The sequence below is a fragment of the Eschscholzia californica genome, unplaced genomic scaffold (genome assembly GCF_041429995.1).
Source record: "Eschscholzia californica isolate CP2 unplaced genomic scaffold, dmEscCali1.0.p SCAF_1, whole genome shotgun sequence".
In the NCBI taxonomy this organism is placed as follows: domain Eukaryota; kingdom Viridiplantae; phylum Streptophyta; class Magnoliopsida; order Ranunculales; family Papaveraceae; genus Eschscholzia; species Eschscholzia californica.
The window spans coordinates 81,587,057-81,611,175 of record NW_028238198.1 but is presented as its reverse complement, the minus strand read 5'-3'; the positions used below and the strand labels follow the sequence as shown (position 1 = coordinate 81,611,175).

Genomic DNA, 24,119 nt, shown 5'->3' with positions numbered 1-24,119 from the left:
AATATCAAAGCTTACCTTAGCAAATAAAGATGGAAATGGTGATGAAATAAGTCTTAAAATGAATGGAGAAGTGATCATACAAGGTATATGCCTTATAAAGATACAAACACTTGATCTTATCTTAACTTGCATATGATCATACTCTTTTTTTGCTACTCTATATTACAAGTTTACAACATAAAATACATATATTAGAGGTTCTTTTCAAACTCAGGAGAACGGAATCTTGATCGAGATGAGGAAGAAGAGGAAAAAGAACAGAAAAAGACAATGTTGATAGAAATGATTCTGCAGATTGGTTTATTAAGCTTTAGTTGCTTGTAACGGAGCTCCAACTCTCTCAGCAACAATCTGTTCAAAGAGATCTCTGATCTTCAATCCAACTATGGTCTGGAAAAGACCTGTACCATTGTTACTGCCAGGGAAATCCGAGTGCCTTAACATTTGCTGAGTAATTTCTCCGTAGAACTTAGTCGAAATGTTGCTCAAATGACTCTCGACGTAAATAAGTTCGTCTAATCTGTCAAATTGTCCATCCATTTCCAACACAGACACCTGAGGAAAACAAAAGAACAACACAAAAGGTGAAAATCAATCAACGATCCATCCCTTGAACTCGAAATATGGATGTACTTGGTTCAGATTTCAGAATGTGGCCGATACTAGCAAATTTAGGGTGTAATTTAGTTAGTGATAACATAAGCCTAAGTTAAGGGTTCATTGTCTGAAATAATCTAAAATGAATATTGTACCCTTGATCGAAACAAGTCATTCATGTAATGAGAAGTACGAAAACCAACTTAAACTTGGAGGAGCTTGAAAACTTACCTCATTGCCGAAGTAAGAGTCTGGACTATAAGCAAACTTGATACCAGGGTATGAGCAAGTCAATTTCCTTCCACAAGGAATCCATGAAATGGTTGAGCCTTCGTCGAATAAGTAAACAGGGCTAAAATATTTCACCCCTTCTTTCATTATCAATCGAACTCGCAAGACTTTCCCCTCGTTGTCACCGGGAATCAGAGTAGTTGGAAGAACTTCAATCACTGCATCCGCAAATTGCTTTTGTGGGTCTGAACAAGAAAAGAAAAACAACATGAAATTTGAAGGTTAGATTCAGCACAGTCTTTCTCAAGCAGAGGAGAAACAAGTGAAGAATTTGATTATACGTGAGTGCTGTGATTACCAATGTAAGCATCGAAATCTGGTTTACGAGCTTCGATACTCGCTTTAATACTTTCAAGACTGTGTCCACGTTCTGCCATGTCCCTCTGCAAATGTTAACCACAATGAATCAACATGTTATAGTCCCACGTCGGTTAGGTATTGGACTGGCAGTGGCTACTCTCCCAAGCCTTTTCTGTGTGCCAAAGTAAATGCTAGTGTTTCACAACATGCTGGTTCGACCAATAAATGGCCCCACATGGGCCGTTTAATGGACACTGCAGCCTGCCCACGGCCCATTGTGAAAGGCAATCCTCTCATGTGACAGGGTTGTATGTGCAGACAGGATAATAGTCTATACAGATGAAGTTGAAAGGCAATGTGTGCACCCACGCGTCTATGTACGAATATGATTCTTCGATAGGATAAAATTACCTGAATTTTCCATGCAAACTTGACTTCATTGCTGATATCCAAATAGATACTGAAATCAAGGAGGTCTCTAACCCTAGAGTCGAACCTGAAAAAGAAAAAGATTTGAGGCATGAAAATCTTAACATAAACAAATCTGAGTTTCTTTTCACACTTTGTCACAAGAAACATATTGAGAACTTTTAGTATTGGTCTTTCACATCATGGTTACACCGTTCTATAGGCTATGAGGCCTAAGCTTTGTGTGTTAAGGCTTCAAATGCAAACTATATTCTCTATCCAAATTCTTCTTAATAGAGTCATTTCAGCTTCGATACAAGTACGGAAAACTGTAAATCTCAGATATTTTGACTTGACAACAAGATCTATCCGTTAAAACTTTGAAAGTCCATCTTAGGAGCTTCTTCTATTCCTCAATTCATCTGATTTTTTTTTTAATTGATTCTTATTTTTATTTGCCGAGAATTTTGGGTCTCTTACAACACCCAACATCATTTTAAATTAGAGATAAATCGGCGTTAGATAGTCATTAAGGAATCCAAACCATCAACATCCAAGTCACTTAGTGCACTGAGGGAGTATTTTACAATTAGTTCATCCTTCAGACCTTAAACAAGAGCTAACTTATTGTCACGTCAGAATCTCTCAAAAATAATTTCATTTACTCAAAAAAAAAAATCATTTTCCAAAGATAATAAAATCCTAAAAAAACATTATATATATTATACCTCAAAAATAAAAAATGGAAAAAAAAAATATAATTTTTTTTTTTTGTGGCAAGAAAAAAAAACTTGATAAGATAAGAAAAAGAAAGGGATTGAGTTTGCATGAATGAAAATTGAAAAAGGGATACTCACATTGGATGAAGTCCTTCAATAACAAGAATTTTAGGTGGTTGAATAAGTTCAGGAGGATCTAATAAACCAGAGACATGATTATAAATAGGTTTTTGAACAGGAATTCCTTCTTTAAGAGCTTTAACTTGTTCATACATAAGATCAAAATCATTAGCTTTAGGATCAAGAGCAGTAACACCTTCTTTCTTTCTTCCTGTTCTATCAAGTGAATGATAATCATCTAAACAAATAACTGTTGTTGTATCACTAATTAATGTATTTGAATCTGGGTTACCACCCTTTGGTGGTTCTGCTGCACCACCAAAAACACTTGTTAATCTTCTCATAAAAGTACTTTTACCACAACCTGAATCTGCAGCTAATCCAATTACTATTGTTTTTGCTTCACATGAAATTTCAGATGAGTAGGAATAGTTTCTTCTTGATGATGATGATTTTTTGGTTGTGTAGAAAAATACTTGTTGTTTTTGATGAAATCCATAATGGGTTTTTGTTGGTGATGATGATGATGAGATTGAATTCAGAGATTGGGTTGTATAAACAGTACAAATTGCCATTCTTTTTCTTCTTCTTTGAGTTCAATCTCTAATGAGAGGAGAGTAAGAGAAACAAGTGAAACTTAGTTTTGCATTATAACATAAAAGGGAGTCTAGATATTTTTTGGTTTTTATAAATGAAAAAAATAAAATAAGGTAGGTTCTCATTGCCCTTTGATTTTTTTTACAACACTTGAGGAGGTAATTTTAGGTGTCTAGTAGAGGAAATGCTAATTTCCCTTAGAGTCTTAATTAGATTTTAGAAATATGATAGTTTGCCCGACCCTCACTGCGGTGTTTCTGACTGAGGTGGACGAACAAGATCAAGAGAGATGGAGTCTGTCCTAGATCACGGTCGTTTAACTTAAGTCGTCGGCCTAGCGTTGCGTTGAAGGTTAAGTACATTATCAATTTCGTAGAATTTAACTCAGAAGTTGATTTGTATGTTTTTAAGATTTATACTTTCTTATTAACTATTTTTTGAATATTTCATTATTTAAAATTAAAATACTGATTGTGTCATCGATCGGTCGAGCAAGGCTGCAAGGGCTCAAAATCAAAACTCCAAAAGTAATGGTAACAAATGTAAAATATGAGGTGCTTTCTTTTGTGAAAGATGACATATATTGTTCAAAATGTATTTTATTTTATTTTACCAAAAGTTTTGTTTTTCTTTTAATTTATAATTTTTGTGAAGACCAGAAAGGAGATTGAGAAGCTTGGCAGTGATTCAACTACAGTTTGGATATTGGCATGCCACCTGGCAGATAAAGATTGGGTTGTTAGAGATGAGATGAGAGAAGGATGGAGGATAGTAAAGGAAAGGGATATGAAATGAATGGTTGAGGAGTTTATTGCTTCACTTCTTATTCAATGTTTTTTGCTCTTTGTCTAGCATTTTGAACTGTCAAAACTTAGACCTAGACCATTGCTTAACTAAAGTCACTGTTAATCTAGTCAAGATTAGGGTTAGAAAGTAAAACTAGGAACATATACAATTAAGAGGAATTCAGTCAATAATTTTCTTTTGTTTTGGTTAAAAAAGATCGCTCAATTTTTCTGATCTTCAGCCCCTGCAAAAACTAAAATCTACTAATTGTTTGAACTATCACCAACTATTAAACTTACGTGTTATCTTAAGTCTTGAAGGGTATGTACGTGCCTAACTTCGCCAAAATAGAAAAGTAGGCTAAACCCAAGCTACTTCCGGTAACAATTTGGTCGGAGTGATTATCAAGTTGGTTTTCACCTTATAAGTCAAAGGTTCGAGACACATAGTCATATCTGTTAAAGTATGCTCTTGATCTTTTAAAAAATAAAGAAAACCGAGTTGAAAATTTCTGACCAACCAAAATAACGGAACGTGGGCCCACAAGAACAAGGTAATGGTAACTGATGGGAGGGAGAGGGGGTTTCAACCTGCTATGAAAGAGTGAGCCAAGTGTTCGATCCCATGCTGTTGTGATAAGAAACGTGTGCTTGTGAAGTTTCTCTTGGAATGAATGAAGTTTTCTGTTTTTTTCCTCCATAAAGAAGCTGATGAGATGATACAAGAATAAATCCAACAAAGTCTGTTTGAGCTATTGTTACTCTGATGTTTTGGATCGTTCAGATAACGAGTCAACTCACCTGTTTTTTTTGGGAATCAACTCACCTGTTTAAATTTGAATTTCTCACCAAAATCTTGAGATCATTGCATGTATCTTTATAAGATGATAATAAACCAACACTTAGATAGTCCAATTAGGTCACTGTAGGAGTTAATGTAGAACAATTGTTAGTAGAACTTTTGGCCCTTCTTATTGAGGCACATCATATAGAGAGCTGCAAAGCACCAGATCTAGGGAATGTATTTGTGTTGGAGCCCACAAAAACGGCTTTGAAGCTCCAAGCAAAACTCCATCGCTGTATCCCCCGTCACCGTATCACGGGTCACGCATTCACCTGACAGCGTTGAGAAAGAACCTTTCTACCAAGCCTTTCTTCGGCCGAAGAGTAAGATTCAATCGAGATATATAGGTAGGGCTGGACCGGAAGAGCCGCTCTCTCGTCTTCCTCTCACACCTTCAAAAAATGCCACGTGAGAGTGTCCTTCGGGAGGTCATAGGAAAGGGAGGACCATCTGATATTCTGATCAACCTCCAGAAGTTGTTCGATCGTCTCATAAAGCATCAACTCAGACAGTCAGACTGAACCCCCATTTCTAGTAGCCGTTTGTCTTCCGTGCAACACTAGGCAAGCTACTGGCATGCACATGGTTTCACTGGCATTAATTGGAATGAGGAGCAAGAACGAAAACAACGCAACACAGTATTGGGACTCCCAGGGAATTCTCTAAAAGATGTCACTTGAAAAACAGTATTTAAGATATATACTCAAAGATGAAAAACAATCCTCTAAAAGATGTCACTTTAAAAACTACATTCACAACCCCGGAACAAGAACAAATAGTTTGAAGAAAACAAGACGAAAAAAACCACCCAAACACTCTACAGCAGCAAGAACCCTAAAACTCACTCGAGATTGAAATATCGATAATAGCATCATCTTCCTCATTTGTTTCCTCTGAAGTACATGTAAACTTTCTGCAAAATTAATAAGAAGTAAAACCAACAATTAGTAATCGGAATGCATATTACTTTCATGCAAGTAAGCAACAAATACTCTTTCGTTTTCTTTTTCTCGCTTCGTTCACGTTCTTTTCCGGAACGTGTTACTAATTTCTAGTCAAAGAAACAAATAAAAAAGGCAGAATTTTGACAGCGATGTTTTTTTACAACGATTCTGGACTCTGGTTCTTCTAATTGAAGTCAGGGTTCCAACTTCCTAAATTAGGTCAAAGCTGTCTATTTCTGCACGAATATTCACAGGTGAAGTTGTGCTTTGGTATATTCTCTTTATGAGGCTAAGCATGTGGATTACCCATGAATTTGTTAATATTATAGCACAGAAATAAATAAACACAACCATGACCTGAATATTTCCAATCGTTCACAGTACACCAAGCAGCAGAGGGTATATAGCCTTACTCATCTTGAAACAGTGTTTTAATTTGAATAAGAAAAGCACTTGAGAACACATTTGCGGGGCAGGTAATGTTTTAGAAGTTAGAACTAACCTGGAGTACCCACAAACTTAGCAGTACTTCCAAACAGAACAACCCGAAGCCAACCAAGTAGAAGATCTGCAAGAAATGAAAATTATTGAAGTTTTACAAAAAGGAAACTGCAAATCTATAATACAAATGTACTGTAACTATTAGAACTATAAGATAGAAGTGAACTGGTTATCAGAGTGCCCGTTTTTTCGGAACTATCTCCTCCCCGTTCGGTGTATGGACTCTTTAGGAAGTGCAGAATAATGCAACTTGCCAGGGAAAGGTTGTCACTGCGCTTGGATTTTTATTTTGAATGGATTTGATGTGAGTTATCTTGGTGCCAGGTTTTCTTTTTCAATTAATCACTCTGACTTCTAGACACTTCTCTCTTCAAAAAGAGGGCCTCCCCATGTACTCAAACATCGTTGTAAGGACTACTTGAGCATTTTAAGTTTTGTTAACTTGGCAAAACAGTTCATGCTAATTACTTAGTATATGAAATTCCTAATCCGAACCAACGTAGTGAGTCAGAAAAGAATAACAAATATACAACATGTTGATATTCATCCACATATTATACAACTTACCGCAACAAATAGATTGTCAGAGAAGAGCGATATTGCCGCAAGGATGCCCCTGAAATCAGAAGGAGAATCTTAGTTTCACACAAAGAAAAAACAATTTCAAGTGACTAAGCGAGGCGATGATTAGCTAGACAATCATCATATCAGTATCAACCGAAGCAAGTGACCTTCCCAATATCAGCTAAAATGACTTCTCTCGTTACTTTGTTTTTGAATAATTTGATTGAATTAAGAAAAGGGAAAGGAACATGCAATATGAAATACAAGCATAAAAGTGGTCAAGAACACTTACGTCAATGACTTCCCCTCAAAAACAATTGGAGGGGCAATAGCGGCAACTATGCAAAAACCAATATGTAGCTGAAAATGAAAACGTCATCAGAACAACAAATAAAATAACAATACCATTAAGCCAACATAGTGGATTCAAAATAGCTCACCAGGTAAAACAAGAAAAACCAAGTAAAGTTCAAGGCGCTATCTGTCCTGTGAATCAGAAAAAAGATATCTTCGTGAGAAGGGATTGATAAATCATTGGTTGATTTTTTATGCCTATATGACAAACATGCAGACGCTCATCATGAGGATGATAACTACGAGTCAAAAGTGCCAACGAGGAACGCCGAAGCGGCCTAGGTGAAAGCTAAAATTTCTAGCCGCTATGAGCCAGGCAACCCAGAGCGACCTGTTTTTCTTTTTACAAGTTGAATTTGTAGTTTTAAGTTGAATACTTTTTGTATTACAATATGCATACATGTTAGCAATAAATATCATGATTTATGAATATTTATGGAAAAAACACATGAAAAAACATAGAACAATGAAGGGATGGGAGGCAATAGAGGAGCCTTTTCCATGATAAGAGGAGTGCGCCTAGGCAAGTGAGGTTGGACGGGAGGTTCATCGACTCGCCTCATGCAGTGGCACCACAAACGACATAATGTGATTGTTGACGAACTCCAATACGGCAGTTAAGGAAATACAAATAAGATCTTAATTTTATCAGAAGCTTCAGCAGAAAAATAGAGCATACTTTTTAACCTTCACATATAATTCTTAGTTTCTTTTCACAAGAACAGTTTATTCTCTTTATTATGTGAAAGTAGGAAAAAGTACAGAATATTTTGCCGAGGTACAAGAAAATCTATGCAATGGTTGAAGATTCAAATGAGGTCTCCGGGTATGCACGGAGGAGTATAACAAGATACCTCATTGCACGATAGAGAGGCTTATACCAAAGCACATAAGAAAGCGGTACTCCCATAAGAGCATAGATGATAGCAAGGAAAAATATTTTAACACCTGCATATTGTGAAGTGTGAACCTTCATTAGAAGAAAGTCTGAACTAAACTAAACCCTCTTAATCGACTTGGAATAGAGAAAAGTACAAGTTCTAGAAAGATAAGCTCACCTCCACCTCTAGCCCAACAGACAATTACCGCAATAATGTTGAAGGTAAGACAAAGGACTATACCTGCAAAAGTACTATGATATGAATTCACCGTGGCTAAATAAGCAAAACCCGTAATTTCATGTCAGTTTGGTTAACAGGTAAACCAAGTCAGGGTTACAGGAATAATACTGTTATACATTGAATAGGAGTGCTCCCTAGAGAGATTATGTGTGACAAGGTTGACAACATTAGCACCAACATGCAGATGTATTATATATTCTGTGTCTCCCGAAAATATAACTACAACCTGACTTTCATCCAAGGCTCATCACTAGGAACACTAATGGATTGGTGATTCCTGAAGAACCTAAAAAGGTTTCCTCAAAATCAGGCTGAAGAATTCCTTCTCCACCATAGTATGTCCACGTCTAAACGTTTCTCTAAAATATTTGCTGTCTAAGCCAAGCCTATTCAGACACCTACTGTTGATAGGGGATATCCAGTAACAGCCAAAATATAAACCTACTTGAGGACCGCTCCAATTTTTCGAATGTAATAACAAAAGGTGGTGATCAATTACTGTCCAGTATAGAAGGTGCCTGACATTCAATATGTTCATGAGAATATCAAGCACAAAAAAAGGTATGGGATCTCTCTCTTTGTTAATAAGAAAGACAGTATTACAAACCTAACCAACTTGCAAAAGCTAGATACTGCAACCTCTGAGCATGCACTGGTATCTCATTAGCTATATCATGATGAATAATTGGGAAAAATGGAGGCCAGTTTCTGTCATCTACTGGGACACCAGCTGTATTAACAAGATCAAGAAGCACATGTTAACTGTGCAAGAGCAACTTAAGGTTAATAGCAATAAACCTGAGTGTTCAAATACTACCTCTCGTAACTGCATCTTCTCTTCTTTTTATGTCCTGCAATAGATGAGTCACGAGCGAATCCATGTTAAGCAAGATGGTCCAAAATCCGTAACGGTGAGTAAAATAATGAATAATTAATGGTAGTAACAATAACAAGAGGGCAATTAAAAGATAACCTGTTCTCTCCTCTTCAAATCCGCCTCCCACGATGCAAGTTCTCTCTCTTTTTGCTTGCCACCACCCTGTTATAATCCACATATACATTCTGGTGAACATCTGACTAAGAAAACTCGAAACTATACAACTACACATTTCCATAAACTGAAATATCACTGCTTACATTCATTGTATCAAGTGGTATGTCAACAGTCGCATCATTTTTACGGCCAAAACCCAATGCCTCAACACCAGCAGCTAAAGAAGGAAATCGCGACTTTGAAGCAGGTGCGGCAGCATTCTACAAAAGACCCTTACGAGGTTAGAGCAAAAACAGGATTGTTGAATCAACAAAACTACAAAAGACCTGATAGTTTTCCCCTGGGCAAAGGGTTGTCCCATAACAAGATATAATTATGTCAACTGTTCAGCTCCATAATCCATTAACTCAGAATACATTTAAATTTTTCTCGAACAGTCCAACCAAAATAGAAGCTATGGATTCGATCATTCGATACAAGGATAAGAATCGCTCTTTCACTGAAATATTTTTGTTGACATAATTTCCTCAACCACAAGTCCACTGCCCTCTTTTACAGCAATGTTAGCAAAGAAAGATAGGGTTATCCCGAACTCCAACAAAGGCTTCTCCTTTTATTTGGATGCTCTTCATGATTAAATTCCAACTTTGTATATGATGTAACCAAGAGAATTTCAATACCCAAAACAGGAATAATCTAGCAAAGAGGTCAAAGCGCGCCACTCCTGCATTTGGATAGACTCTCTAGAATCTTTCTTTCGGTTTTGGAAGGTTGAAAATACTTGAGAGGTTCTTATCTCAAATTACTCCTTTTGCCATGTGATGGTCCATTTCGAGGGAAAGGAACGACAAGATCTTTAAGCGAGTAGGTTGTTAAAAATCGAGAGGCTAATCATGTCGATAAAACTTTTATTATACTTTATACCATATAGTAGAGAAACTAAAGCATACCAAATTCAAACATGGATTCCCACATTCATGAAAATAACCTAGATTCATTCACAACCCACTTTCTCTAGAGCTAACTTGAGTATAATGCAGCAGTTTTTTCACATATGTTACCATATATTTAGTCCATCAAATCCCACGTTAAGATTCATCCCATTTCTGAGATCGATATCAAAATTATAACCACAACTTAACATAATCATATTCACAAAAAATTGCTTAAAATTAGTAGATCAAAACGGAAGAAATCAAACTAGGGTTTCAAAAGTAAATGAAAGAGAAAACAAGAAAGAAATAGTGAAAAGAGAGATCTGAAGTGGACTGAGAGTTACCGAGAATGGATTAACCGCTTCCTCATCGAAAGGATTGGGATCACCGTGGCGATTCATCAGAAAAGAGAGGAGAGATTTTTCCTTCTTTCTCTCACTAAAAAACTTATTACTTGTCGAGTAAGGTACTAGTAGTGCGAAATTTGAACCTTCTCTCTCACCAACTCAGGTAGCTTGCGGGATCTAACCGCAAAGGTGATAAAGTCAAATTGACTTTTTTGCCCTTTCCTACCCTATTTAATTACTCCCTTATTCTTCCTAGACTACTGAACGTCTGAACCAAAAAAACTCCACCGCCCTTTGGTGTAGTGGTTGGATTGGACATCCCTCTTAAGTCTATGAAGTCTCGAAATCGAGTCTCGGGTAGAAGCAGTTTATCACCAAGATTTATCTCATGTAATTTAAACACTAAATAAAGTAGATGTTGTCGGGCTTTAGACCTCTTTATTATTGGTTTAACTTAGACGGTTATCGTGCTTATCACATCTTAATGATGTATCAATGTCTTGTGTACAATTCAACCTTTGAGCTTTATGGACGGGACTTTTGGTTCTATAAACAGAAATTATTCTATATTTTTGGGTCTAGGGTCCAAAAACGGACCCTTAATACCGAAATCAATCCACCTTAATATTAATATAGGTTTTCCCCAGATCCAGACGACTTTCGACGAAAAAAATTACTTTGTAGGAACAGTGAATAGAAGAGGGAGGGGAGGGTGGAGAGAGAAGAAGAGTAGGGAGGGAGAGAGAAATAAGGTGGAGGAGAGACATGAAAGAGAAGAAAGTGAAAGAGAAGATAGAGAGAGAAATGGGGTGGAGGAGATGAGAGATTGTGTAAGAAGAAGAAGATAAAAAAAAATGAAGGTCGCCAGAAAAATTTGTTGGGCGGGGTGACCCTATCCAGCGACCTTCTTATGTTGAAGAATGTGAGGTGGAAATTGTTGAGCTGAGGTGGACAAAGAGAAAACAAGAAATTAAGTTACAGAAATGCCATGAGGGTGGAAGTGAGAAATTAGAAAAGTTTGGGGGTAAATAGGAAGTTGCGGTCAAATGAAACTGTCAGACACTTACACAGAGTCAAAACAGCGAGTTGGTCACAAATTGTGGGCCAAACGGAATTAGCCCTTTAACTTTATATGACTTGAATAACATATTAATACCTCCCGATAAAAAAAGCATATCAATACAACATTAAATCTTTTGAAGGGTCGTGTTGTTGAGGGAGCCAAGCCCTCGGTCAAGCATGTCTCTAAAGGAAAAAAAAGAAAGAAGAAATTAAAGACATACAAAACTTGAGGGACAGGTAGGGGTGGAAACGGGCGGGTACGGACGGACGTCCACGGACACTTGAAGCGTTAGACGGGACGGATCAGCACCAAACTTAAATGGCTATTAGGGTAAGCGGGTTAATCGGACCGGTAATTTTGAAATTCGGCTTGCCCATTAAGAAGCTCTGGTAATTTTGGTATGGACGGGCGGGTAGCGGGTAAGCCCATGATTTGAAAAAGCTCACTTCTTCCTCTCCATTTATAAAGTCTCCTAACACTTTTCCTAATTCTAAAGAGGCCATGTGCGACTAAAACTAGAAGTTATTTGTGTTGTTCTTTTTAGAAATTGAGGCAATCCGAAAAGCAGACAGACTGGGCGAAGTCCGTGTTGTTCAAGTCCAAACACCGTCGGACTTCCCCAATCCGTAGGCGCGAGAGAATTAGGAGGCCCAAGAGTAAAAAAGAAGGGTGCTTACACACACACACCCTTTTAACTCTTCCTATTTGCGCAAATTTATAGGATTCTCTCTCTCCCCTTCTCGTAACTCTCTCCTTCGGGATTTAAGGGGAATGGTTGGAGGTCGTGATTTGATAAACAGAATTTTACCTGATGAAACGATTCTTGAGATATTGAGTCCTTGTGAGGGATCAAAGTCGGATACTGATTCATGTTCTCTTGCATGCAAAAGATGGCTCAAACTCACCAACTTGAGTCGTCAAACAATTAGACCCACTGCTTCTAATAATCAAGATACTTTGATTAAGTTATTGACTGATCGATTTTGTATTGTTAGAAATATTTACATTGATAGAACTTCAACCATTTTATTACATCTACATAATAATAATGTAATGGTGTGTTTGGTTGAGTAGGATTCATGTCAAAAGTGGGATTTGGTAGGAATCGTGAATCCTTGGTCTATTTGGTGATGAGACATGAAAATGTCCCATTTGAGTCTCTTGAATTGGATGAGTTAGTCTATCTAGGGCAAGTTACTCTCATGAATTACCTCTTTTTCTACTCAGGTACCTTTTTCAGAGTTATGTGTGCAAAACGGATAAAAGTCGGAGAAATGCAGACTAGGGGTATTTTGGTCATTTTGTGATTCTGATTTCTTGATCAGTATTAGTGCTCGGATGGAAAGTAGAGTCCAAGATGAACCCGTAGGCGAAAACGGAAGTCAAATCGGAGTCCGAACGAGAAAGATAGAGCGAGTCAAAGTTTGGTTCCAAATCCGTTGACCAATGGTTAACGCAGATGTTGTAGTAACACTTGGCGCGAATCTAAGGAGGGAATTCAAATTTCGGTATACTGTCGGGACGTACAGGAGGGCACTAGGGTGTGTTTCGGGATCAGACTAGGCTCTGATTCAATACATTTAGCGCAGCGTTACTTGGATGTTACCAAGTACGATCCGGTGAACCATGCTGCAACACGTCTTCATTGACTCGATCCAACGGTCTCTTTCACGGTGCATGCTGCCACGGTGCTCTACGCTACACCGAATCACCCGCCCTTTAACACCAGCAACACGGGAATAATATCTTTCTCTCCTCTCTGGTATTAGAGAGAGAAAGGAAGGTTTTATTTCCTTCTCTCTTCCTAACCGAAAATAGAGAGAAGGAAAGAAATCGAACTACAAAAGGAAAGAGGAAGATTGGGTGAGATGGTTTTTTTGGTTTTATAAAAGAAGGAGACAGAGAAGAAGCAGATTATCTCGGATTTGGGAAGACAACCTCTCAAGCTCAACTAACAAGAAATTACAGAGAGAGAGAGGGAGATAGAGAGAGAAACCATCATCATCATTATCTTCATCTTTTCTATTTCTTCTTATATTGTTTCTTTATTTTTGTGAGAGAAATCAAGAAACAGAGATTGATAGAGAAGGATTGAGTGATTGTATAGAGAGAGAAAGAGATAGAGAAATCCAATAAAATCAAAGTTCATTATCTTTTCTTCTTCTTTTACAACTGTTTTCTGAATTTTTGTGAGAGAAATCAAGAAACAGAGAGTTATAGAGAGAGAAAGGAACATTTTAGAAGGATTTAAAGAGAATTTCCAGAAAGTAGAGAGAGAAAATCAGTTGGAGAAGATGAGAAAATCAGTGGGAAAATCATTTTCCAACAGAGAAATCGATTCCGGGAAGATGAGAAAATCGTTTTCCCTAAGGGTCTGTTTGGTCTGTTCTCCTGGAAAATCGTAAAAACAAAAGGAAAACTCTTCCCTTAGGGTCTGTTTGGCTGCCAGACAGGAAATCAACAAGAAAAGTTATGATTCTTCTTCCATTCTCTCTTTTACTTTTCGTATTTATTTTAAATCTCGATCATGATTAATTAATAATCTCTCATCTAGGATTTTATGAAGAAACTAATTCTTGATCTTTTAGATATATTCTTGATTGATTAATTCTTTTGATTGAATGATAAAGTTTAATTTGTTAAATCGGTTATCTTTTCACTATTTATACTTTTCGATTTGATGCATCGTGCTTATGTTAAATCATTTGACGGTTCATACTTATTAATTGATAAATAGTAGTTTAGAAATATATTTTTCAAAAGAAGACAAATACCATTTTATGATCTAAAAACCGATTTTATCGAAGACATCTCCCGGAATTAGGATAGTTCATTATCCGAAATTCTGAGTTATAAAAAAAAAGAATTAACCATTTTAAGTATTTGTTTCTAAAAGTGATTTTATGTGGTGAAATCCTAAACCCTAGACTCCTCTCCCCATTTGAGTTCATTTTCATTTCCGTAATTTTATTTTAATATTTTATTTATTTTATTTTAAAAACCAAAACCAAATCATTTTACAATCTTATTACTTCCTGATTTTAGGATAGGTTTGACTAGTCTCTGAGGAACGAACCGGACTTACCGGAATTATCACTTGACGCCCGTGCACTTGCGGGTGGTGACCTATTTAGGAAACTTTCTAGGCCCATCATTTGGCTACCAAGAATCCTAAGACTCTTGAATCCTAAGGTTTCCTAATTCCAAAATTTATATGTGACCAAAATTCCACCCTACCCCCTAGGATTTGTTATGATTTTGGATTAATAAACCTAAATTTCAAACTTAAAATCAACAAAAAAAAATATTTCCTTCTACAAATAATAATTTTAAAATTTTTTTTTGAAAACAATAAAAATTTTTTCACGAAAATTATTTTTTTCTTTAAAAGAATCATTTTCCCCCAAAAATCGCCTTTTCACAGATTCCGATTTTTCCGACAACTGTTTTTTCCCCGAAATCCGATTTTTCCTTAAAATTGTCCTCTAAACTAGGGGTGGGAATCGGACGGGTTCGGGCTTCAAAGTGTCGGGCTCGGGCGGATCGGGCTCGGATAAGCCGAGCCCGAGGTAGGGAGTCGGGCGGATCGGGCCGGGCGAAACACACCATCTAAGTGTCCGTAGCCCGTCCGAGCCCGGCTGCCCGAGCGGGTTCCAACGGGCTCGGGCCGGACGGGCTCGGGCCGGACGGGCTCGGGCCGGACGGGCTCGGGTTATTTTACTAAAAATATATAATTAAACCATCATTCTAATATAAAAAAAACGAATATTAAATATGCTCATCATCATTAAATCTTACATTATTAAACTAATTAACACCATTTCTAATTAAAAAAAATAAACAACTAATATCACAGTTACATGTCTTCTTCATTAAGCTACATATCAATCATCATCTTCAACTCATCAAAAAAATTTACATCTTCAACTAATATCACAGTTACAAACCCCTGTAATTAATGGATGAACTTGAACACCAAGTTTTTACAATAGTCTGATTTTGAACTCAAAAATTTACATCTCATTACTTGAAGCTTCCTGAAAACAACAAAAAAAAACAACAGAATTAGATAACTTAGACGAAATGAAGAGGGAGGACAAGTTAGGTGTATCTCCCAAAGTCAAAGATATGTAAGCAAACATCACAATATAGCTAATCTGTAATCAAGTAAGAAAGAAAATGCTGTCAAAAAGAAATCTCTTAGAAAGTATGCACTACCAAGGATTCGTCACTCATTAACCGGGAAATTCTAACTCGCCTACTAAGGATCCTAGAAGTTCTAATCTGGTCTCTATAAAAAGACAATAGATGAAAACTGTGATCAATTGGACAACAGGCCAACTTAGCGTATCATTCGAAAAAGGTAACCTGAAGTGTAGATAGTATTCTTCACTATAAATACTGGGAAATAAGTGATTGTGCCTTCTTCAAGAATTTACACCAATATCATTTTAGGATAATCTAAAGATTAGCACGAATCCTCCACTAAATACTCACCAAAATGGTAATAGCATCTGCAGTACTTTCTCTTGTCAGTTCATCTTGGATAGAGTTTTCTGACGAGAAGGAGAGTGTAAGATTTCTGGCCCTAACCAGTGGCAGTAACTCTTCCTGTTGGACAAAAATGGAATTAAAATCTGTAATCACAAACAATTACCCAAGTAAAAAATAAGTAAATAACATCATTTTGAAGTATCAAGTAACAAAAATTTACTGTAGTTCTTCACATATTTGCAAATCTGGACTACATAAACAAAATAAAGTGCAGTGTAATATTTTATGCAAAGATGCCAGTCTATCTAAGAACAATAAATACATACTGTAGCCCTACATAGAGTTAAAATGTGCAACAAAAGATAACATATGAAAGAAAAGATATGCTTTACTACAAGCAAGGTACTATATTTTAATTTTTTTGGTGAATTTTGCTCACTACAATGAGAAATATGAATGGAAATATTATCTAACTTTCATTGTGAGGATGATCTTTAAGAAGAGAAGATCGACATCCTAAAAATACAAAATTCTACTCTGGGTTTATTCTGGAATGCTTATTAATTCGAAGGGAAGTTTCATAACCAACTTTGTGTTCGTGATCCACCACTTGGTTATCTAGATAAAACGCCAGAAAACAGTACGGGAGATAGGCTAAAATGAAAATGGAGAATAAGGTATTTAAGTAGCAAAGTAAGCGAACCTTCACTAAGTGAATGAAGGCCTTTTCCCAAGCAACTGCCTTCTCGTTTCCGTTGCCTGTTTCATCAACATTGTTTACCACAGGGTACGTCACTATGAATGCAGAAGCCTGTCATGAAGCATACACGGAATTACTCGGTGATAAAACTAGGTCCTACCTCTGATTACTACTAAATCAGTAATTTCAAGGATAAAGCTTAGTCATACCTCTGAATAGTTGCTCCCGGAAAAACCCCTAGTGCTGTGCTAGGATCAAGAGGGCCCTTAAATGCACTCAAACATGTTTCGGTAGAGGTAAAATGCTGAAGATAGAAAATTATGGTAAGTGACTGTCATTGGTCTTTAACACTTCAAAACTTTAGAACTAAATATATACCAAGACAATGTTGACTAAAACATTAAACCAACTTACCAGAAAGCAATACTCAGCATGATCAAGCCCGCCATAATCATCATATTTTTCAGGGTCCATTTTAAAATACTGTAAACAGAAATCAGATGTATATAGAAGAAAATAAGATGCAATGATGTCTTATACAAAAGACGGTAAAAAGAACTTATGAAATATCATGAAGAAACATTGAAAATTTGATGATTCACGACATATCAACAATGAGTCAAACAATGTAATACTCTTTTGAAGACAGCTTTGCACAAGCCATCAACTAACTAGATAGCAGCTAACAGAGACACCCTCGTAATAGAAAACTACCATACAAATATACTGCTTTCGAAGAACAGATATGAGTTAAGGCAGATGCAAGGACTAATACCTGCAGAACACTTTGAGTCGCACAGTCACTGCCAAGTGGCTTCAAGCAGATGTCGGTCAAAGATACCAAAGATCCAGAATAATTTGCACGAAGTCCATCAACTTGTAAATTTTAAGCATAAAGAGGAGCAATATGTCATTACTTGAAGCTTCCTGAAAACAACAAAAAAAAACAACAGAATTAGATAACTTTATAAAACCCTAATCAATGGTTAATCAAACTACACAAGAAAAAAAAATCAGAAAAGAAGATCCAATCGAAAAAAAATACTACACATCATAAAATCATAAAAAGAAACAAGAAATAACAGTAACCATGAACCCTAATTAAGACAACTTCAAGAACACAAAAACCCTAACCCCCCAAAATTCTTTCCTTCATTTATAATCATACAAAAACCCTAAATCTTTTTCTTTATCCCCCAAATTTCCTTCCTTCAGAACCTACATATCACCATCATCACATCGAAAAAAAAAATAACAACAGACTATCATAAAATAAAATCATTCAAAGTTAAGTTCGAAGGCTTAACCGCGTCATTTGATCCGTAGATCATCGGCGTATACCACTGAACCGAACATTGAAAGATGATGGAGAATCTCATAGATAAAAATAAAATCATAAGAAAATCTCATATAGATAAGATCATAAGAAAATCATTCGAAGTTAGGTTTCGGTTCGGCTAGTTAGAGAGAGATGCAGAGAGAGAGAGGGAGGCAGAGAGAGATGCAGAGAGAGGGAGGCGGAGAGAGAGAGGGAGGCAGAGAAAGAAGGAGGCAGAGAGAGAGGCAGGTTAAGTTAGGTTTAGGGTTTTAGTTTTTGGGGGAGGTTTTTATGAGAGATGAAGGACCAAGGTGTTACAATTCACGCGGATCGGGGATGTAGGGTTGCCGGGTTTATTTAATAATCGGGCTCGGGTAGCGGGCTGACCCTATCGGGCCGGGACTCGGACGGGCTTAACGGGCCGGGACTCGGAATTGAGAACCTGTCCGAGCCCGGCCCTATTAGCCCGTTATATCGGGCCGGGCTAGCTCGGCTCGGGGCTGCATCGGTCATCGGTCTCTCACGGTTCGGACCGAACGGGCCGGATCGCGGGTTTCCGGACCGTTTTCCCAGCCCTACTCTAAACCCATTTATTTTTACTGAAAAATTGTTTTTTTTTTCGAAAAAATATAAAAAATTTTGCTTCATAAAGACTGTTTTCCCCGAATGATTTTTTTCCCAGAAAAAGCGGTGCTAAAAAAAAATTCAATTTTCGTGAAAAAAATAGGTTTCATGAAATTTCGGTTACCGAAAAAATGTTTTTGAAAAAAAAATTGGGGGAAAAAATCTTTTGAGGAAAAACGACTTTCGGATTTGAAAAAAAAATTGTTTACAAAAAAAATTAAAAAACGGGTTCTCGAAAAAAATGATGAAGAAAACGGATTGTTCTCGAATGAAACAATATTTAAAAAAAACGACTTTCGAGAACAATGTTTATTCAATATTTTTTCTAAAGAAGCGTTTAGAAATACTCAAATAATAATAAGTCATAGGATTCTTATTAGTTGTCAAACAAACCAAAAAATATTACTTGGATTCATGAATCCCAAGGACTCATAAATTCATGAATCCGCAGATTCATGATTCCGTCATCCAAACACATAAATTCCTTTGTTTCGACCTCACGATATCCATTTTAGATTTTGATGAAATTAAGGTAATCAAAATGTGCCCACTATTTGATTTGACAATCACTAATGAATTAATTTTTTTTTTTTTTTTGTTGAAATAGGAACTTTCATTAATGAATCAAACAGTTATTACAATATTTGTCAATTAAAATACAAGGAATATTCGACCACTTCTTGTTTCTATTCTTCTTTCTCGCCCATTTAGCTATCTTGTCTGCAAGCACGTTGCAATTTCTATTAATATACTTGAAATGAACTTTCTCGAACCCTCGTTTGATCGCCCGAATTTTCTGGATATGAGACATCGATTGCCATTGAATTGAGTGCTTCTGATTATTTAAGTGATTGATAATGTTGATATTGTCGCTTTCTATGATGATTGACTTGAGGTTCTGTTCCTTAGCCCATTCAAGGCCATGGAGAATAGCTTTCGCTTCACTTTCTTCACTGTTTCTAGCCCTGGTAGATTTTACTTGAGCTTCGAGGAATTTGGATTCAGTATTATGAGCTATCAAACTGATTCCCACATTGGATATTACGTTCACAAACGATGCATCGACATTAATTTTTATGAATTGTGGGGGTGGGGGTTTCCATTTTTCTACTGGTTTTTGTGTCGTTTTCACTATGTGTTTTTTGCTTCTCGGGTAGGATTTGATCATTTTAATCATTTTAGTCAGATCAGTAATCTCATGTTGGAAACAATGGTCGCATCTAATTTTCCATATAATCCAAAGAATTAATGATCCAACAAAGAAGAAAATATTAAAATGATAACATACAACATTCATATTTTTGCAAATCATGGCTTTGCAACATTAAATTCAAATAAACATAAGTGCAATAAACACAACAAAACACAATCATGAATATAGTTGATGAAGCTTACCTAGATTCTATTATCAGAAGAACTTGCATAAACTGTTTCTATCATTTTGGGTAGTCTTTTTTCGAGGGTGTTGTGAGAATCTGTACTATTATGTCAACCCCTAATTGTTTTAGGGTTATTTCCCAAATAATCCCTAATTTTGTGACCAACTTCCTGCCTGGCTCCTGACTTTATCAAAAATTTCTACATTGCCCCCTTTTTCTGTTATCTTTAACTTTCCGTTACTCTCTCTCCTCCATCTCGTTTTCTCTCTCTGCCACATCATTTAAGCACGCCACATCATCGTCTTCACCAGTAGGGGTCGTCGGCCAGCGACCTTGAAACTTTTTTTTCTCTCTCTTCTCACCCTCTCTCTAATTTTTTTTTTTTTAATTCTCTCCTCTCTCTCTCTAAACACCGGCAAAGGGAAACCCCCTTCGCCGGAGTTTAGAGAGAGAGAGAGGAGAGAATTAAAAAAGAAAATCTTTTTTTTAGAGAGAGAGCAAAAAAAAACCAAAAAACTAGATGAGAAATAAATGAATGTATATAGTGAAAAAAGTAACAAAATTAAGAAGCGAAATAATCAAATAACTGAATAGAAATTGTTCAACATTATTAAGAAGCAAAATAATCAAATAACTGAATAGAATTTGTTCAACATATTAAAAGTTAACCCGGAGATCTGGAAATGCCGAAAAAAAATTTGATCCGTAAAATTTATAGAAGGAAATTGTTGTAGTCGGGTTAATTTAGAAAATAGTCGGAGAGGAATAGGATAAAATGCGGGATTTTGAACTAAGTCGTGGCAGCTAGGTGTACTGTTAGAGAGTTTAAACAGTTAACACGAGTTTATAGAGATTGTTGGGACCAAATGAAAAATTATTAACAAATAAATAGACTTTTTGTTTTCAAAATTTTTAGAAAAGATGGAGATAAAAAATGTCAAAAAAATCAAGACGGATCGGACAGCTTTTGAGGCATACTGCCGCCAGCTGGCGGCAACATGATTTTTCCTCCCCATTTTTTTAATATATTTTTATTTACCTTGGGAGTTGGGACTGTCGCCTAACTTTCTTTGGAAGATGCTAGTGGTGGCCAACGGGCCGTGCCGTGGCGGCACGACCCGTTTGACAGTCGTGACGTGTCTGACACGCCACAGACACGGCAAACACGGATGCGAGCCGTGCCGTGTCGTGCCTAGACAATAAAGGTCTGGGGACAGAAAAGGTCCATAGGAACGCCCCAGCCGTTTCCGTGGCGTTCCCGTATCATTTCCTGCCGTGGCCGTTCTCGTGGCGTTTCAAGGTGTTTCCGTGTTCGTTCCCGTGGCTCCGATCCCCTTATAAATATTTTTTTTATTTGTTTTATCTAAGTTTAAGTACCGACTCTTTGTCTCTCTTTCAACAAAAAAAGTCTTAAGTAAAAAAAATATAGTAAAACTTTTTTGTTAAGTCCAAGTATTACTTTTTTTTGTTAAGATCTTTTTATGTTTGTTCTTTTGTAGTATAAAGTTCTTATCTTCTTGGTAAAGTTTTTTTTTCATCTTTGTCTTTACTATCTTTCAAGCTTCTTACTTTCCCATAGATTTATCTTCTGTTTGTAGAAAAATTCGTGGTAGATTGTCAATGATGAATTTTTCTCGTGCAGAGTCAATATATGTGTGTTATTTGCTGATATCATTCTTATATTTCATAGTTTTGAGAAATGAGACCGTCTTCTCTTGTGGTTGATGTGGCTGGACCTTCTAGTTCCAAGTCTAGGTTGGGTTTAGGAAAGAACCCACTTCGAAGTTAGTGAAGGCTGACTTGGTGAAGATGAGGCAATTATATGATATCCGTGACTCGATGGAGATTCGTTTGCCTTATTCTGGGGAGCTCATAACCAGCGACTCTGCTCCTTGGGTAGCTTTTTACGAACTCCCTTTTAGTATTGGATTCCGTTTTCCTATCCCGGATGTAGTGCATGGTTTCCTGTCTTACTATGAGATAGCCCCTGCTCAGTTGATGCCCAATGTTTGGAGGGTGTTCATGGCACTTGAGGTGTTGTGTCGTCTTGAAAAAGTTGATACGACTCTGTCGGATGTCGCTCAATATTATGTTCTTCAGGAACATGATCATGAGGAGGGTAGGTATCAGGTCAGGCCGCAACGTAATATGAAATCCGTGATTGTTCACCTCTCTCCTGCTGACCGTCGTTGGAAAGATAGATATTTTTCGCTAAAGGTGCTTACGTACTTGGCAGGACCTTCGAAATTCCTTTCAATTGGCAGAGCGGACGTAAGTTCTTGGTTGGTTACTGACGTTGTTGATGACATAACTTTGTTATTGCTTTTACATCCGTCTTTGTTCTTGCAGCTGTCATTGATACTAATCACGAAAGGCTGCTGTCCAATGGGCGTCCTGAGATTATTGGAAAATTGTATTCGCTTCCAGAGGGAAATCGTTATTGGAAATATTTGCTTCAAAAAGACACAATATCGAAAGCAGGCTTGTGGCAAGTTGTCGAGACCTCTTCTGACCTTGCTTCTTCAAATCCAGTTAGGGAATCCTCTAGCAGTGCTGCCAGTTCAGACGATGATTGTTTAGAATTCCAGATGGAAAAGGCAGGCAGGAGTAGGGATGTAGGCAAAGGTGTGGGCTTTGATCCTCTGAGCGAAGAGGCTTCCCAACGACGTGAAAGGAAAAAGAAGGCGTTCCGATCGAGTAACCAGGAGCATGTTTTGCCTTGTGGTCCCATACAGGGCTCCGTCTGTCCCCCAAGCTCTTCTCACCAGCTTGTAGTTCCCAACCCCTGTGGGGGGTTGCCTGCACCGGGCTCGTCCGCTCTTTTACAAGCCTACCGTCCTGACGGGTCTGTCTTATGGACTCTTCCTCAATCTTCTTCCGTTCTAGAGGATCCGTCTTTCATGCACACTCTTGGGGACTCGTTCATATTTCCCTGTGACATGGACAAATTTCAAGAGATAAGTCCTAGCATGTCCGCTGATTTGAGCGTCCGGAAGAGTATGCAGGTATTGATATTTAGCTTTGTTTACATTTTCATGTCGCATTCTCTTGATTTTTTTTCCTTCACTTGTAGGCTTTCGTGTTGTCCCTAAATGGGAGGAGGGAGTTGGCTCTCAGTGAAGCTCGGGTCTCTCAACTATCGCAATCCCTTTCTCAAATGGAATTACGGGCCACCGGACATGTTCACGAGCGAGATCTTCTCATTCAAGGGCGGGATGCTGCTATTCGCGAGCGCGATGCTGCAAATCTCGAGCTTGGAGCTTAAACCCGAATGGTGGAAGCCCTACGAGAGAGCTTGGATCAAGTCTCTGACGATTGAACTCTAGCCACCGAAGCGAAAATGATCAAAGAGTATGATGGTGGACTAGCTAGCACGTGGGATAGGAGTCTTGTCCAAATGTGGCAGAAGCGAGAGAAAGAAATAGCGGCAGAGCGTGAGAGGGCGAACTCCAGGTTTCACGGTGGTCTTGGCCGAGGCCGCCATTGATCTTAAATACGAGACCATGTTATTTATTTAGTTGTAGCTTTGTCGTATGCTTTTATGTATTTTTGAATGTAAAGAAGATGTGTGGATGTATCTTCTCTAGTATTGTATTTAACTTTTTTGTTTTGTCAATTATGCCGAGTGATCAGCATGTTGGAATGTCATAGCAAGATTTAGTGAGGCAGAGCCAAGTGCTCTTGGCTTTGTGATGCAGGAGTTAACAAATAACCACCTCACCAATGCTCGTCTAGTAGATAATGAAGTTTTAAACTATAGAGATAGAAAGTCACATACCTCAAGACCGTTGACATCAAGGTAGACAAGCTGAGGGCAACCCCTTGCAATAACTATCAGTCCAACATCACCAATATGGTTGCAATCACAGACATTCAAAAGTTGAAGTGAAGAGCACCCCTGACCAATTGACAGGTTGACATTAAGTGTAGAAGAAGTCTTTTGGTGGTGTAATTGAAATTCCATCTAAACAAGTTCCACCAAGTATCAAAGAATTTTTAAAACTAGGCTAGCTTATGTTGCCTGAGTCATGGTCGATTGCTTCCGCCTAAAAAGTTTCACCTTCAAGTACCCCAAGAAAATATGCTGCCAAAACAGAGAAAGCCATTGAAACTGGTCTTT

The 24,119-nt window shown here is 37.4% G+C and overlaps 2 protein-coding genes and 2 long non-coding RNA genes across 10 annotated transcripts; 1 reads left to right on the top strand and 3 right to left on the bottom strand.

Annotated features, from left to right (window-relative positions):
- Nucleotides 1-36: 36 nt before the first annotated feature.
- On the bottom strand, nucleotides 37-3,638 carry PRK (phosphoribulokinase). Its single transcript, XM_086656445.1, has 5 exons — nucleotides 2,454-3,638; nucleotides 1,600-1,684; nucleotides 1,187-1,271; nucleotides 829-1,073; nucleotides 37-555 (listed from the first exon to the last, which is right to left on the bottom strand). Exons 1-5 carry the CDS (start codon nucleotides 3,008-3,010, stop codon nucleotides 304-306), a joined length of 1,224 nt encoding a protein of 407 aa, XP_086512571.1. The 5' UTR covers nucleotides 3,011-3,638; the 3' UTR covers nucleotides 37-303.
- Nucleotides 3,639-5,336: 1,698 nt separating this feature from the next.
- On the bottom strand, nucleotides 5,337-10,718 carry SCAMP5 (SCAMP family protein). Its single transcript, XM_086656444.1, has 12 exons — nucleotides 10,419-10,718; nucleotides 9,283-9,399; nucleotides 9,119-9,184; nucleotides 8,963-8,996; nucleotides 8,753-8,875; nucleotides 8,083-8,145; nucleotides 7,879-7,972; nucleotides 7,111-7,156; nucleotides 6,963-7,030; nucleotides 6,674-6,722; nucleotides 6,108-6,173; nucleotides 5,337-5,574 (listed from the first exon to the last, which is right to left on the bottom strand). Exons 1-12 carry the CDS (start codon nucleotides 10,473-10,475, stop codon nucleotides 5,542-5,544), a joined length of 816 nt encoding a protein of 271 aa, XP_086512570.1. The 5' UTR covers nucleotides 10,476-10,718; the 3' UTR covers nucleotides 5,337-5,541.
- A 4,534-nt stretch (nucleotides 10,719-15,252) lies between these two features.
- Nucleotides 15,253-18,323, bottom strand: LOC147569878 (uncharacterized). 7 transcript variants are annotated; one of them, XR_015231358.1, is made up of 6 exons: nucleotides 17,454-18,323; nucleotides 17,093-17,161; nucleotides 16,888-16,982; nucleotides 16,682-16,789; nucleotides 15,982-16,040; nucleotides 15,253-15,521 (listed from the first exon to the last, which is right to left on the bottom strand). It is a non-coding gene; the product is annotated as an uncharacterized LOC147569878 (long non-coding RNA). The 7 variants fall into 7 exon arrangements; XR_015231353.1 differs by having other exon boundaries at nucleotides 16,682-16,737; nucleotides 17,454-18,259; XR_015231357.1 differs by having other exon boundaries at nucleotides 15,982-16,095; nucleotides 17,454-17,594.
- A 3,187-nt stretch (nucleotides 18,324-21,510) lies between these two features.
- Nucleotides 21,511-23,667, top strand: LOC147569877 (uncharacterized). Its single transcript, XR_015231352.1, has 2 exons — nucleotides 21,511-22,270; nucleotides 22,349-23,667. It is a non-coding gene; the product is annotated as an uncharacterized LOC147569877 (long non-coding RNA).
- Nucleotides 23,668-24,119: the final 452 nt, after the last annotated feature.